The 15,123-nt window shown below is 49.4% G+C and overlaps 1 protein-coding gene across 3 annotated transcripts in view; it reads left to right on the top strand.

Annotated features, from left to right (window-relative positions):
* Positions 1-13,027, top strand: part of FNIP1 (folliculin interacting protein 1) — a 63,345-nt gene extending 50,318 nt beyond the window's left edge. For all 3 annotated transcript variants that reach the window (XM_050312555.1, XM_050312553.1, XM_050312554.1), the window contains 7 exons: positions 1,261-1,407; positions 3,303-3,472; positions 4,748-6,161; positions 6,512-6,680; positions 8,409-8,606; positions 8,936-9,051; positions 9,812-13,027. In XM_050312555.1, the coding sequence (XP_050168512.1) occupies positions 1,261-1,407; positions 3,303-3,472; positions 4,748-6,161; positions 6,512-6,680; positions 8,409-8,606; positions 8,936-9,051; positions 9,812-9,890 (2,293 nt within the window). In that variant the 3' untranslated portion in view covers positions 9,891-13,027. The remainder of the gene's footprint in view (positions 1-1,260; positions 1,408-3,302; positions 3,473-4,747; positions 6,162-6,511; positions 6,681-8,408; positions 8,607-8,935; positions 9,052-9,811) is intronic.
* The last annotated feature ends 2,096 nt before the right edge of the window (positions 13,028-15,123 follow it).

The following is a 15,123-nucleotide window of genomic DNA, read 5'->3' as shown; positions in this document are numbered from 1 at the left end:
GATGAACACTGGTGGTAAAAATAAGGCAGAGAATGGCACTGCCCCCTCACCTCCTTCCTCTGGAGCAGCCCCAGTGAGTCCAGTCACCTTCACTGCCCTCTGGGGGTCTTGTCACCACCCAGCTGCTTCTCTGCCAGATAACTGGGGGTAACTCCCTCCTCCCCTGGGAGCCCCCGTGCCAGGGCTGGGATGTGCTGTGCTGCTGCTGACGTGCTGCTCTCACTTCCTGGGAGTTTCACTCTAAACACTAAACCACAGAACATTTGGCAGCTGCTGCTCGAGTGTGTTTGCCTGCCTGGCGTGCACAGCCATGGCTTTACTTCTGGAAGTGTCCATAAATTCTGAGACCAAGATATGCAGAGAAGAGCTTTATAAATCAGGGGGTGGTGCTAGGGATAATGGGATAATGTAAATCCTTGTCTTGTAAAACAAAAATACCCCATCTAGGAAAAGTAGTGCATTAAGTGGGGAGAAACTTGATCAGGCATTTCCCTTGTTCTTTTGGGGGTTTTTTGGGCTGACATTTTTACTGTGATAAAAATACAGGTTCTTGTAGTGTCTTAATGTAGGCTTTATACTTTAAACTATAGTTTAGATTTTCAGGAGTTTAACAGTAATCTGAGGGGTCTTTATGTGGTATTTTACTGCAGAGCCCAATTTTTACTCATACATTTACTGTCCTCTGTAGAATCAAAAAGGATGTGGGTGAGTGTGTAACCTGAACAGCCATGGGGTGACTTTGACTCTCATACTCTCTATTTAAAGCTAAAGAGGTGAGCTGCTCCCCTGCTCTGCACATCACACTTGGGTGGGTTTGGCCTGGAGATACACCAAGTTTTTAAAGCAAGGAGGAAGTTAAGGTATAAGTCAAATGTAGATAAACTTGTCCTAGTCATAAATAAAGCAGAAGTACGTTTTGAATGAAGTGGAGAAAGCAAGGAGATAACAGCAACAAGAAATCATTCCTTCTGCAGTCAGAGCAGGGCAGCTCTTGACTTGAGGCAGGGAGTGCTGCTGTGTTTGGGATCAGTTCAGGTGGATGCAGGAGGAACCTGTGAGGTTCAGCTCTCCGTGGTGCAGGGTGAGTTCCTGCTGTGGAACAGACAACATGGTTTGGATAATGGTGGATGAGAGGAGTTTTGTTTCTGACAGAAATGACAGCTGGAACTAAATGTTGCAGCGAACTCTTTAAGCTGGGATCTCTGCCTTTCTTTTTTTGTTTTTGTTCAGCCTGCTGGATGTTGTGGTTTTGTTTTCCAGAACGACCATCTGCAATCTGTACACGATGCCCCGGATCGGGGAGCCCGTGTGGCTCACCATGATGTCAGGGACACCCGAGAAGAACCAGCTCTGCCACCGCTTCATGAAGGAGTTCACGTTCCTGATGGAAAACGCTTCCAAGAACCAGTACGGTGGATCTGAGTTTCTAAATTACAGATGGGATCGTGCCTTTTTACTGCAAACCACCTTTCAAATGGGTTGTTAAAACCAAAGAATCAAAAGGCCATCCATAAATACCTTCTTTTTAAAACAAAAAAAGAAAGAAGAAATTATCTCATTACATTTCTGCTTCCCCACAGTCCTCTAAATCTTGGTAGAGGCTGAACATCTGAAACATGTCCATAGGAAGCATGTGATGGGTGTGGGTGTCTGGAAGTGGGTGAACATACCTTATGAAATGCACTAATCTACCTTTCAGAATCAGTTGTCATATGATGAGCAGGGTTAGACATTCAGGAAGAGCTGTTTCTGTAATACTGTCTGACCACAAATTGCTCTTAAACCTTAAATCATTGTAAAACGCCACTGGTGTGCTCATTAGTGCTCACCTCTCTGGCCTCAGGCCCCAGCCCTGAGCGGGTGCTGAAAACTGAGAAAGTTCCTGATAAACTGGGGAGAATCTGATAAATGTACTCTTTTGTCAACACTTCATCCCCTTTCCCCAGGGCACGAGTAGGGGAAGTTTTTAAAGCGTTTGGCTCCACTGAGGTCCTGAAAGGAGCCCGGCCGTGTGCTGGGTGGGAATGGCACTGGCAGACCAGCTGCCTCAGGGAAGGGGCTGCTGCTCCCATCCTGCAGCTCTGACCACCACCTTTGGCATCTCTTCTGTCCCCACGTGGGAGGGTGACAGTGGTCAGTGTGGTCCACCTGTTCTTGCCCTGGTCCAAGGGGAGAAACCTCAGGGAACTGTGAGGGGTTCAAATGCATTTTCTTAACATTGGTTCCTGCTTCAGTGGAAGCTTTTTCCTGGGCCATCCTGATCCTTGCCATTCTGAGCCCTGCACATCTTGGTTACATTTAAATGGTCCTCTATTTGGGTTTGTTTGCTTTATTTTGAATGCAGTAAGATTTACAGTGATGGAAGCAAGAGGAAATTAAGCTCTGTATCCTTTCCAATCCAGTTTTAATTTTCCTCTCCTCCTTTGGCTGTCTCCAGTGAGGAATTGGCTGCATGGGAGCTGTAGGGTTCCTGATGCTTGTAAACTATTCAAATAGTGTTATTTTGAGGCATTTGACTGTTCTCCTCCCTACACCTGAGCTGCTGAGGCCACCAGCACCATCTGTCGGCATGTGGAGGCTCCTGGGCCCTGCTCCTGCCGGGAAAACTGACTGGGAAGGGAAGTTCCCTCCAAAGAGCAGAAACCATGCTCTGTCATTGCAGTAAATCAGATAGTTAAGCTTTTCCAGAAAGGTTTTTAGCCTCAATTTCTTAGCTAGTGAAAAGTGTTTTGCCAGCATAAGGGCACAGCTTCTCTGGCTGAGCTACAGAACTTTGGGGGGGTTATTTTTTGAAAGGAGCAGCCATGTGTGCTGAAATTGCACAACAGTTATGTGGAAGAACACAGCACCCAGCTGTTTTACAGGTTTGGTAGTGATAACCTTCCTTCTCATCCACAGTCACAGATCTTATGGGGTTGGGATCTCCTGGGAGCACAGAGGCCACACAGCGCCACTGCTTTCTTACAGTGAACAAAATAAGTTGGGTCTGAGATGTTCCACAGCATAAAACTTGCAAAATAGGAAGTCTCGTAGTTATTGCCCAGCAGAGGAACTGAGATGCCACAGAGTTAAAATATTTCATTTTACTTCAAATGCTAGTTCTAAGAAAGAGCTTTGCAGGGGTGGGAGGGAAGGCCCAGCCACCCCTTCTCTCCCTGAAAACCAGGACTGAAAGATGATCTGTGCTGACTTTGTCAGGCTGTTTCTGCAGTGCTTGATCCATCTAGACTGTGGAGGTGCTGTCAGTTTGACATCCTGAGTGTGTACCTGGAAAAACCCCATGCTGGACGTTTTGCTTTCAGGTTTTTACCAGCTTTGCTGACTGCAGTGCTGACTAACCACCTGGCCTGGGTCCCCACCGTCATGCCCAATGGCCAGCCGCCCATAAGGATCTTCCTGGAGAAGCATTCTTCCCAGAGCGTGGACATGCTGGCCAAAACCCATCCCTACAACCCTCTGTGGGCACAGCTTGGTACGTGGCAATCACCTCTACACCACCCAGCAGCTTTACAGGAATGGGTTTATGATGATGCTCGTTACTTCCCTCCCAAGTTATTTATTTCTTAATTCAAAATGATACAGAAGTGTGTATTTCCAGCTTAGAGGTGGTCACTGTATTAGTTTATGTGTGCTCTAGTTTCTTAAGGCATTCTGCACTGTAAAAGGTTAGCCAAAAAGTAAAGCCCTCTTTAGTCACCAAGTGGGGTCCCTTAAGGTCACCTGTCCTGGTGCTGGGGGAGGATTCCAGCTGTCCCCTGGCCCTCTACCTAGAAGAAAAATCCATTTTTAGTTTTTGGGATGCTGCCATCAATAAGCCTCATTCTAGAAAGAGAAAATCGAGAAAGTTCTTTTGATCAGAAATGAACACCCTCTTAATATAATGGATTGAGGCAGAACAGGAAATCGTGGCTCAGCAGCCTCCTGGGAAGGTCTCAAAGCCCAGTCGGTGTAGCTGGTCACTGTCTGCCAATTGCCAAGTAGAGGAGGGGAGGTAAGGTCAGATTGTCCTGCTCTGCACACACTCTGATGGAATTTGGTTAGGGAAGGGAGAGTTCTGTGAGGTTGTCCTGTTCTGGTACAGGCAAGAATAGTCAGGGAGTTGGCAAGAAGACTTGATTTCAGAGCTCATGGGACTTGAGGGACCCACTGTGGTTAGAGTGGCATTTGAGGGCTCTTGGGCCCCTTGTCCCCTCACCCCTGCAGTGCCCTCATACCTCCAGAACACACAGGCACTTGCCCAGGTGACAGTGGAGTACAGTCAGAACACCCTATCCAACCCACAGCAGAGCTCAAGGAGGGGAACAGGAGGTTGGCTCCAGCCATGCACCTGCCACCATCACTTTTTGCCCTCATTCCTGGCATAGGTTTGCTGCTTTTACAGCTTTCTCTTGTGGGTAAAAGTTCAGCCCAGTTTCCAGACTCTCCAGGGCAGGTGGATGCAGATGCCTCCTCTCTCCCATGGCTATATAAGGATCCCAGCAGATGAGCCTCCAAAGCTGGAGCGAGGTGGTCCCTGATGTGTGAGATCAGATGTCCCCCTGACCAGTGGCTCACCTTACAGATGATACCAACAGCATCTCTGGGATTCTCTCTATTGAAAGCAAAATGCAGCATAGCTGTTGTCACTCTGCTGCTTTAGTATTTCTCTGGTGTTGACCTGGCCTTTGAAAACCAGTCCCAACAATTGCTGTTAGAAGAATAATTTATCGCAAAGATGCCAAATAATTGTGTTTATTTCCTGTCCTAGGTGACCTCTATGGGGCTATTGGATCACCTGTGAGATTAGCAAAGACAGTCGTGGTTGGCAAAAGGCATGACCTGGTCCAGAGATTGCTTTACTTCCTCACTTACTTCATCAGATGCTCTGAACTCCAAGAGACACATCTTCTGGAGAACGGGGAAGACGAGGCCATCGTCATGCCCGGCACTGTCATCACTACCACGCTGGAGAAAGGGGAAGTGGAAGAGTCTGAGTATGTGCTTGTCACAATGCACAAGAACAGGGGCAACCTGCTGCCCACGGAGCCTGAAGAGACGAGAGCTCCCAACTGCAGCTGTAAATACTGCAAATGCCCCCCTTCCCTCGCACAGAACATCGAAGGCGTCTCACAGCTGGAGCGAGAGGACACGCAGAGCACTCCCAAGGGAGAGCTGGAGGCCTCCTCCGACGAGAGCAGGACCATCGTCGCTGACGACGGGCAGGAGGAGGCCGTGGATGGGAACCAGCCGAGGCCCTGCGCGGAGCCCAAGCTGGAGGCCGTGCTGTGCACGGGCTCGGCCCCTCCCGAGGCGCGTGGGGGGACAGAGGGCGGCCCCGAGGGCGCGGGGCAGGCGTGGGGGGGCGAGGAGGGGCTGGAGCCGGGCAGCCCCGCGGGCGGGGGCACCCGCGCCGCCGGAGAGAAGAAGCCCCCCGACAAGCTCTTCTGCGACGCCTTCCCGTGCGGCGCCGAGGCCCAGCCAAAGGTGACTTTCCTCATCGGAGATTCCATGTCACCTGACTCAGACATCGAGCTGAGGAGTCAGGCAGTAGTGGAACAAATTGCCAGGCATCACAGCCCGCCAGCAGCGGAGGCAGCAGTGTCTGCTGATCAGAACTGCGAAGCTAAACAAACTGTTGAGGACCAAAATAGAGACTGTGGGACAGCTGAACCCTTTCCTCAAGTTGCTAGTGAGCATCAGAGCTGGAACCCAAACCCGTGCAGTGCTGAGAGCATGAGCCTGTTTGATGAGTATTTCACTGATGACAGTTCAGTTGAAACCCGGACTATTGATGATATTCCAGGGCAAGCAGCTACGGACCTTCTTGCTCACAACAGTAGTTTAGAATTTTCTAAAAAGCTGTGTACAAAGGCTTGCAAACCACCTAGTGAATTTTGTAAATTCATGGACTCTGTTCGACAAGAGACCTACAAAAACTGCTTTAATGAGCAGGACCAAAGAGAGAAAATCTCTATTCGTGTCCCCCATGGGGACAGAGAAAACGTAGAGAAAAAAGTCGCCCCGGGAATTGATTGGGACATTCCAAGAAATGAGAGTTCAGACAGTGCCCTGGGGGACAGCGAAAGCGAGGATACAGGCCACGATCTGACTAGACTGGGCAGTAACTATTATGGAGGAGAGCAAGAAGATTGGGCAGAGGAATATGAGATTCCCTTCCCTGGGTAAGTACTGTTCAGCAGTAACACAGCCTAAAAAAGATGGAGCCTCTTCTCATGTCACACGTTCAGAGGACTGTAGCCTAACTTGGCATCAGGCTTGGAAAAGTGTCTCTTGAGCTTGCTGGTTGTTAAGGAATATGGAGAGATCAGTGGTCTGGAAAAAAGTATTAATTGTGCATTGTGATCTTGGCTTGGGTTCTCTGGTTCCACAGCTGCAAAAGCTGACTTGAAACTCCTTAAGAAGTGCTTGAATGGAAGTTAGAAGAGCTATGATAAAAGAGGAAATGCAACCTCTCTGCAAGCTGAATTTGCTGTTTATTGTTGTCCATCTCTTTGATATGCCTTTCTTGCAGGTCAAAATTAGTTGAAGTGAACTCTGTCCAGCCCAGTATTGCCAATTTTGGAAGATCCTTACTAGGAGGCTACTGTTCATCTTATGTCCCTGACTTTGTTTTGCAAGGAATAGGAAGTGATGAAAAGCTGAGGCACTGTTTGGTGTCAGATTTGTCTCATGCTGTGCAGGTAATTAAGCTATATTTGGTAAATGTATTTCTCACAGTAGGGAAAGGTAAATGTTTTTGAACATACAAACCTGCTGGTAGTGGAAATATTTACCGTCGCAGCTGCTGGCACGTTTCCCCAGTCCCAGGTCACCAGTTTTTTCTCCTCTCTCAATTCATGTATCTGAAAAACGGGGGTATTTCACTGCAAATCTGGATCACAAAAGATTAGAGTCCCGCTGAAGCCAGCTGGGAGGCCCTTGCCCTGGGGAGGTGGATCTTGGTGCTAAGCCATGGAGGAATCATCGCCTCCTGTAGGCATGGCAGGTGATGGTTGTGTGCCCACAGGATGGGATGATGTTAAACAAGCCCAGAAGCTGAGGTTGTGCATCTCTTCCTGGGCAGGGTCTTGCTGCAGAGGGGCAGAAGCTCCCTTTGCTCCCTCCTCTGTCCCTGCACGTCTGACCCATGTGCTTGTGCAGCAGAACGTGCTCTCCATGGTTAAGCCACCAGGAATGTTTAGTATTTTGGGGACATTTCTCCTTCTTTAGGATTGTAGTCCATGTGTCCAGTGGTGATGGCTTCACTGGAAAAGGAGAAGCCAATGTAAAGATCATTGTCCAAAGGGGACTTGTGCTACTCACGTGTGCTGGAGATCATCTCTCCTCCACAGAAGCTTTTCCCCAGCTGAACTGGGGCATGACTGGGAAGAGTGGTATTTCCCAACTCTTTCAGTCCCCAGGAAAGGAGTGGAAAGCAGATTGTCACTGAAAAGTGTGATTCTGCTCCCCTCTAGTTTATTCCCAAGGGAATGGGGAAAACCCCAGATGTGCACAGACTGGGGAGCAGCCGCTTTCCTGAGAGCCTCCAAATCATCCCCTTTTTCCATCTTCTCACATTAACCACGTGCACCAGACCTGTGACTCTTCCCCACGTTCCTGTCTCCTTTCCTTGTGCCCAGCTCCACTGGGAGTGAGTTTTGCTCCCTGGGTGGTTGTTTCAGGGGCTGCTTTAAGCCAAATGTTTAAGCCATTTGGGAAGTGTAATTGAATTTCAGGCGAGAGAGGCAGCAGCGTGAGGTACCTGCTGCTGTGGGACAGATGTGGCTGAAACACAGCCTGGCTGAGCCAGATTTTTATGCTTCTCTTCAAGTACAGCAGTAACTGCATCCCAGCACTGTGTGAGGTCTCTGTGGGACTCTTTGGAAGGAGGTGCTTCCCAACAGTCCAGGCCAAAAAATGTATTTTTCAACCCCCTGTTCACGGCTTGGGAGAGGTGCAGCACCAGCTGGAAGGAATGGCAAGACACAGGCTTGGTTCCTGACTCCCTCTGCTGGCCTCCCATGAAGGGAAACCAGTGACAACTGGGAGTAACCCGACCTGGTTAACTCAGCCGTGCTGAAAGGCGCGTTGGATTTTTGGTACTTTCGGTTTTAGGAGTTTGGAATATACTTTAGATATGTCAGAACTCTTTATGTCAAACATCAAAATATGTAACTGTCAGCCAGTGACACGCTTCTTGAGCCTGGGAGAGAAGGTAGAATAGCCACTGTCCCTCTGAGACTGTGCCTTGCTCCCCAAACCCCTCTGTTTAATGGATGGAGTGCAGTGTGGGCACATGCAACTGGATTTCAGGGGAAGCAGTGTCTGGTGTTATACTGCTATCCTGCTCTCCAGGATGGTGATGTTTTGGGAAAAGACTGTTGTCATTTGTCATTCTCAGGGTTCTGCTCTTCCTTTTCTGTTCCCAGCACCCTGTTCTGGACGAGCCCATTGCAGAGGCCGTCTGCATTATTGCAGACACGGACAAGTGGACGGTGCAAGTGGCCAGTAGCCAGAGAAGAATGATTGACAATAAACTGGGAAAAGAAGTGTTAGTCTCCAGTCTCGTCTCCAACCTGCTCCATTCCACTCTTCAGCTTTACAAGCATAATTTATCTCCAAACTTTGTAAGTCTGAATGGCAGTCGAGAGGGAGATGGTTTTAAAGCACCCTTTCAGGAGGTGTAAGGTTCTGCCTAGTGTTTGTATCTGTAGCCACAATTTTGAGCTGCCTATTGAAATGCCACTCTGTAATCAAAACAGCTGCCTCATTAATTCTAATTTAACATGTAATCAAAGGCTTCTGCTCCAAAGCAAGAGTTCTGCCAGTGAATCTCTCTCCTAGACACAAGCACAGAACAGGCAACAGGCATGTGGGGTCTATGCTGCTCTGCTGTGAGGCTGCTTTGGTTCAGAGAGCCACTGTCTGCCCTGACACAACTCCCTTTGCTTTCTAGTGTGTGATGCACCTGGAGGATCGGCTGCAGGAGCTCTACTTCAAAAGCAAGATGCTGTCTGAGTATCTCAAGGGCCAGATGAGAGTCCATGTGAAGGAGCTGGGCGTGGTGCTGGGGTACGGTCACAAACACCCGGGGTGTCCTGCTGCCAGTGCTCTGCCTGGGCTTGTTCTGAGCTCAGCAAAGTGGATTCCCAAGTGGGACTGGAACTCATAAGTTATCCATGGCCACAGGCTTCTGCTTAGCCACTGCCTGATGCCAAGGATCCCCCAGCCTGTGCCTTCCCCCCGGGCAGGAAGATCAGACTCCCTCCTTAGGGGGTCAGTCACCTCTGAACAACGTGGGCACCTGATTCCCCAGGCTGGCTTTCCCCAGTGTGGCAGAAAACACCCTCTGTGTCACGTAAGGCACACAATAGCTCTCTGTGGGTGTGGGGCACAGGCACAGGAGCTATTTAAGGGGTGTTTATAGGAAGGCAGAGCAGTACAGGGTGAGCAGGAAGGCACAGGGAGCACGTGTGGTGCTGGAGCTGGGGGAGCAGCTGCAGCTGCCACTACTCGAGCCCAGTCCTCTGCTCCTGCACTGTGTCCCCAACATTCCTGCCTTTACTGGGAGCTTAGGAAGGAGCTGGGGGGTTCCCCTCCCTCCATTTGCTTCCTCACCGGTTTGCTGGTGCTGTGAGGTCCCCGCAGACAGCAGGAGCTGGGGCAGTGCTGACAGTGCGTGAGCAGGCGCAGCTGGAGGTGTTGGGAGCAGTCTGGCAGCTGCAGAGCGTAACCCACGGCCCAGGAGCACGGGCTGGGCGGGCTCTGTGGGCACTGCCACGTGCTCGACGTTTCAGGCTGGGTTAAACGTGACTCTTGTGCTTCCTTCCAGGATCGAATCCAGCGACCTCCCTCTGCTGGCAGCTGTAGCGAGCACTCACTCTCCCTACGTTGCCCAGATCCTGCTTTAACGTGCCAGAGGCCACAGACTTCAACTTTTTGCCTCTCTGGAAACAAAGTGGAAGACAACTTGTTCTGGCTCCTTTCTCTTTGCGGTAATTCAAACAAACTGCTGGCTGAGCTGCAGCACCTCCATATGTGACTGCACAGGGTGCAAACAGCTGGAGACTTCTCCTCTCCCACTCGGCCATGGATAGAAAAGGACAAAGAAAAGAATCAGGAAAACTGAGTAAGCCCGAGCTTTCAGCCACGGAAAAGTGAAGATTTTAGCAAAGCTGAAGATCTGCATTTTTTAGCAGTTTCTGCCACAATGGCTGACTGTGACTTACACTGGGGAAGGGAGGAAGAACTGCTCTGAGAAACACGTGATGCCATCACCCCTCAGGAACTGAACAGGAGAGAGCAGCTGCTGCCTCCAGCCCGGCTTCAGCTGAGGAGGATCTCCTTGGGATCTGATTCTCAGGCTGCCATGATTTGTAAACAACTTCTTTTTTTTCATGTCACAGTCCAGTTCTGGATTCTTCCCAGAGGAAGGACGGGGCCCGGGTTGTTTTGCAAAAGGCTTATTAATGACAGCTCCAGAATTTATTTATGATCTTTCTCCTGGGAAGAGGGAAAAGCAGGGGACAGAGGGGGACAGGGAGGAGGGAGGAGGAAGAGGCCAACAGACAAACTAGCGATGGAGATCCTTTCTTGGCTGGATGCTGTAACTAGTGTTAAATGTTTATAATGTTTAAATGTTGCTTTATACTAAGTGATGCTTTTCTTCCACAACGTAATCAAAATGTTAAAAACAAAAATAATCTAAAGAGAATGTTGGCTGAAATTTCCCCACGGGGTCCCCAGAATGACACGACAATTACCTCTAACTTTTTTATGATCTGTAATGTTCTTGCAACACCATATTCTTTTTACAGCAGTCAGTCAGCCAGCTATTGAAATAATGAACTAGAAATTATTGTACCAAAGCACTGGGGACAAAATGAGTAGACTATTACCCGTAATTGCTCAGGTAACTAATTGATATATTTTTTAAAACCATTCTACAAGGAAAAAAATGAACATTGATTACACCATAGTGTAGTAATATCCAAATTATTTTTTGACAAATATACCCTGCAGATGACTCTAATCCCTTTTCTACTCACTCGTGTAATTACCAGCAGGAAATGTTGTTTATTTTATTCTCAGCATTTCTCTTTTACTCAGCCATCACTGGTTTGTCATTATATATACAATAGTTGTATGAGTAGCTGATGGACCCAACCTGGTGTAAGTCATGTAAATAGACAGTGGGAGGTGGATTATGTTTTCAAAGGCTCTACTACCTCAGTTTAACTGGACACTTCATTCTAGGCTTTGCTTTGCATATTTGTCCTGGCAGCCAATTAATGTTGCTGATTTTTAGCTTCTGTTTTCATTGATTACGTTCAGTATATTGTTTCATGGCTTATCCTCACAAGTAGGAGACACGTGGCTAAACTCTGCAAGAAATCCTATAAATGCCTCGTTCTGTCATCATCCCTTCCACAGCACAGCACATCTGCTGTTGGGGTTTGCAGAGTTCCTTCAAATACAGATCTGTTTTAACCCTTTGATAAACATAAAAACAATAGGGGAGCTCCCTGCCCCACCACTGTCAGCGACAGAACTCTCCTCCCTTCCCTCTCTGGGGCCAGGATTCACCCAGGGTGGTTCTTCAGTGCTGTTTAAAATCTGTTCCAGGGGAATGGCACAGCAGAGCCGCCCCAGCCAGGAGGTGACCCCAGCAGTAACCCAGGGGTGTCACTGGGAACCTGTGTGCACAAAACCTGACTGACTGCTGCAGGGAAGAAACTCGTGCTTGATGTGTGACCCAAGGATTTGTTTCTCCCCTGGTTTTCAGATGTCCTTTCCTCGCCACACAATTGTGTTACATCTGGTTTTTGGAAGGAGCACAAAACAGGGCCCGTTGTGTAAACAAATTGTAAGGAGCTACAGGGCTGAGCTCTGGGGCTGGATGTGTGCTGGGGGCAGTGTCAGCACCCTGAGCTCTGGGGCTGAATGTGTGCTGGGGCAGTGTCACCACCCTGAGCTGTGCATGTTGTAACTGCTGGCTGGATGTGTGCTGGGGCAGTGTCACCACCCTGAGCTGTGCACAGACTGCCGGGGGGGCCTGGCCGTGTCAGCACTGATGGTGAGGGGGCTGAGGGTGTGTTCCCTCCTTGGGTGGGTTTGTCTGCAGCAGTGCCCAGAGAGCTGGGCAGCTGCCCCCTAAGCCTGGCACCCCCAGGACTGGGCTTGCAGAGACCCTGACAGGAGAGCTGCGTCCTCCTCTGAGCCGGTGCTGCCCCAGTCGTTGGGGTTGCTGGAAATGGGTTTGACTCTCCAGAAAGGCTCTGGCACGGCTTGAAATCGGTATTAATGTGAGAGGGGAAGGAGGTGGCTGTTGGGTGGCACCTTCTGCGCTGTCCTGTGCCCGCTGCTGCTCGTCTGTGGTGTTGAGGATGTGCTCAGTCAGTCCCAGGTGGAGCAGCCTCGGATGCAGCTTCCTCAGCATCCTCCCCGTGCCGGGCCCTCCTCTCAGCAGCACCGTGGGCAAAACACAACCAAAGCCCTCGTGGCATGGGAAGTTGTCCTGTGAGATAATTTTTTGGGGTACATGAACAATGTGGTACGTATGTCTGTCTGTTAAATAACACAAAAAGGGATTTTTACAGGCTAGAGCGTCGACCTTTTAAAATATATCGCGATTGTTTTATGTGAATAGAGAACTAATGTTTGATTTTTTTTTTCCACTGTTCCCAGTCTCCATTATTAACATGTCTTAATTTTCTGGCTGAAAACTAAGTGTACTAGAAACACAAATTAGCAAATTTGGTTTTGTTGCAATTGGCAAACACTGGGCTGCTAAGAACAAAAGCTGTTTAAAAGAACAGATTTTACACCTTGCATATGTTTTCCCTATTAGTTCTTAGAGATGTTTTATGAGGATTTTTTGCTTTCTCTAAATTATTTAGATGGTGGTACTTGTAAAATGCTGGGTAAAATGTACATACTTGTTATCTCTTCTGTTTTTGTATATATTTCCCAAGATGTGCACTTGTATTATAATAACCATTCCCAATTTTAGGGGAAATTTGTGCAATAAATACAGTATGTCAATTTACTCCTGGTACCTTTTGTGTCCCTTTTTTATGCATGTGGTATGAGAGCGTGGGTGAGTGTGTGAACCAGAACCATCTCCTTATTAAAGTTCAAATTGTGGTAACAGTGCTGCCAAGAAAAGTGAAGTGATAATCATACAACAGGAAAAAGAATTAACTTAGGAAGTTGTAGCAGAGCACAGAAATGAGGCTTTAGAGCATCTCAGTTAAATCAGGTGCTCCCGAAGAGGGGGGAAAGAACAAGCAGGAGATGAAATCCTTTTCCTGAAGCAGCTGCATCTTGTATTTGTGATAAACGTGGTGGTTTCCTCCCTGGCAGGTTCCTTCCCCAGGAGCCCCACCAGCCTGAGGTGCAGGACAGGCAGGGGCAGGCGGGGTCAGTGTCCCCGAGCTCTGTCCCACAGTGACCAGCTGTGGGCAGGGGATGCCTCGTGCGGCACAGGAGCCTTCCAGGACTTCCACCTGCACCTGCCAGTGCTGTCCTGGGAAAGGTGCCTGAGACCCAGCACTCAGTTCCATCTCCAGGAGGAATGAAAGCCCCAGAGCAACTCCGAGAGCTGTCCTGGAACACCTTTGAGAGCTGTCCTGGAACACCTTTGAGAGCTGCCCTGGAACACCACCCAGAGCTGCCCTGGAACACCACCCAGAGCTGCCCTGGAACAGCACCCAGAGCTGCCCTGGAACAGCACCCAGAGCTGCCCTGGAACACCACCCAGAGCTGCCCTGGAACAGCACCCAGAGCTGCCCTGGAACAGCACCCAGAGCTGCCCTGGAACAGCACCCAGAGCTGCCCTGGAACACCACCCAGAGCTGCCCTGGAACACCACCCAGAGCTGTCCTGGAACACCACCCAGAGCTGCCCCCACAGCAGGGATGAATCTCTCAGCCTGTTCTCCATTCCCATCCCAAGCAGCCCTGTGTCAATGGCTCAGTGCTCAGTGTGGGTGAGTCAATATGGATGTACTAACACAGAACCGTTGCCTTTTAATACTGATAACACAGGGGTTCCTTGCTGGCCTGGTGTTCCTGTGCCCTGAGGGATTCCCAAGGCAGAGCCTGCGGTCCCACAGCAGCGCTGGAGCTCCAGCAGAACCTGCAGCAGGAGATGCTCAGCTTTAGCTGGGAGCAGGTGAGGCTGTGCCTGGGATGCTGGGGACGTGCCCTGTGCACTGCCAGAGCTCCTGCAGGGCTCCTGGGGCAGTGCACCTGACAGGGCAGAGAATTCGGTGTGACCGGAGTCGATGGTCATGAGGTGTCCTCCTGACAGGGATGGGTAGCTGGAGTCACGTGTCTGGGGGTGTTTGGCAGTGATGATGTGAGTACATTCAGCACTATAATCATTGCAGCATCCAGAAAACGCTGATGTTAATGCCCGGAATTGATTTCCTTTAACTCTCCAGCTAGACTGGGACGTAGCACTTGCTAGCCAGTATTTTTAATGTATTGTTACTTCTTTTCTGTAATTCTCTTAAATTTTCCTGAAACAAAGGGGAAAGCTAATTTACTTTGCTGAGGCAAAGGCAGGAAGGGAGCCACAGGCACCTGAGTACCAGAGTGTCTCTCATCCCTTGTGTGATTCCCAGGGTCTGCAGGAGAGGGGATGATTCTTTTCTGTGTGGCTCAGTGCAGAGTAACCACAGGATGATTTCTGGATCCAGGGCTGGGAAGCAGCTCGCTGTGTTGGCTGCACAAAAGCAAAGAGCTGCTAACAGCTCTCTGCTGAGCTGCTGTTGCTTTCTTCTCTCTTAAACATTCGTCGTTAAAAAATACTGGCCTTGTAGCGGGAGGTAAAAATGAGCAGAGGGCCTGGAGATGCACGTGTCTTCTGAGTGCCTGTGCTGCAAAGAACATCTCTGTTTATGTGCTGCAGCGTTCACATTCTGTTCCAGCCATGCCCTCATTTATTTCATGGTGCAGGAGCAGTTACAGGCTCCTCACACCGCCCCTGCAGCCCTCCTGCCTTCCCTCTGCACAAAAACATCATCCTGGCTGTTGCTACAGGCAAATCTAAACACACCAGTGCTTGGGGTTTTGGAAAGTGTTGCTGTGTTGGCTGGGGATGCTGCTTTACTGGAATCAGCGCTTTTCCGCTTTGACA

The sequence above is a fragment of the Myiozetetes cayanensis genome, unplaced genomic scaffold (assembly GCF_022539395.1).
Source record: "Myiozetetes cayanensis isolate MyiCay16 unplaced genomic scaffold, myiCay2020 scf17, whole genome shotgun sequence".
In the NCBI taxonomy this organism is placed as follows: Eukaryota; Metazoa; Chordata; class Aves; order Passeriformes; family Tyrannidae; genus Myiozetetes; species Myiozetetes cayanensis.
Note: the sequence above shows the minus strand (reverse complement) of the source record. Positions and strands in the feature narration are given on the sequence as shown.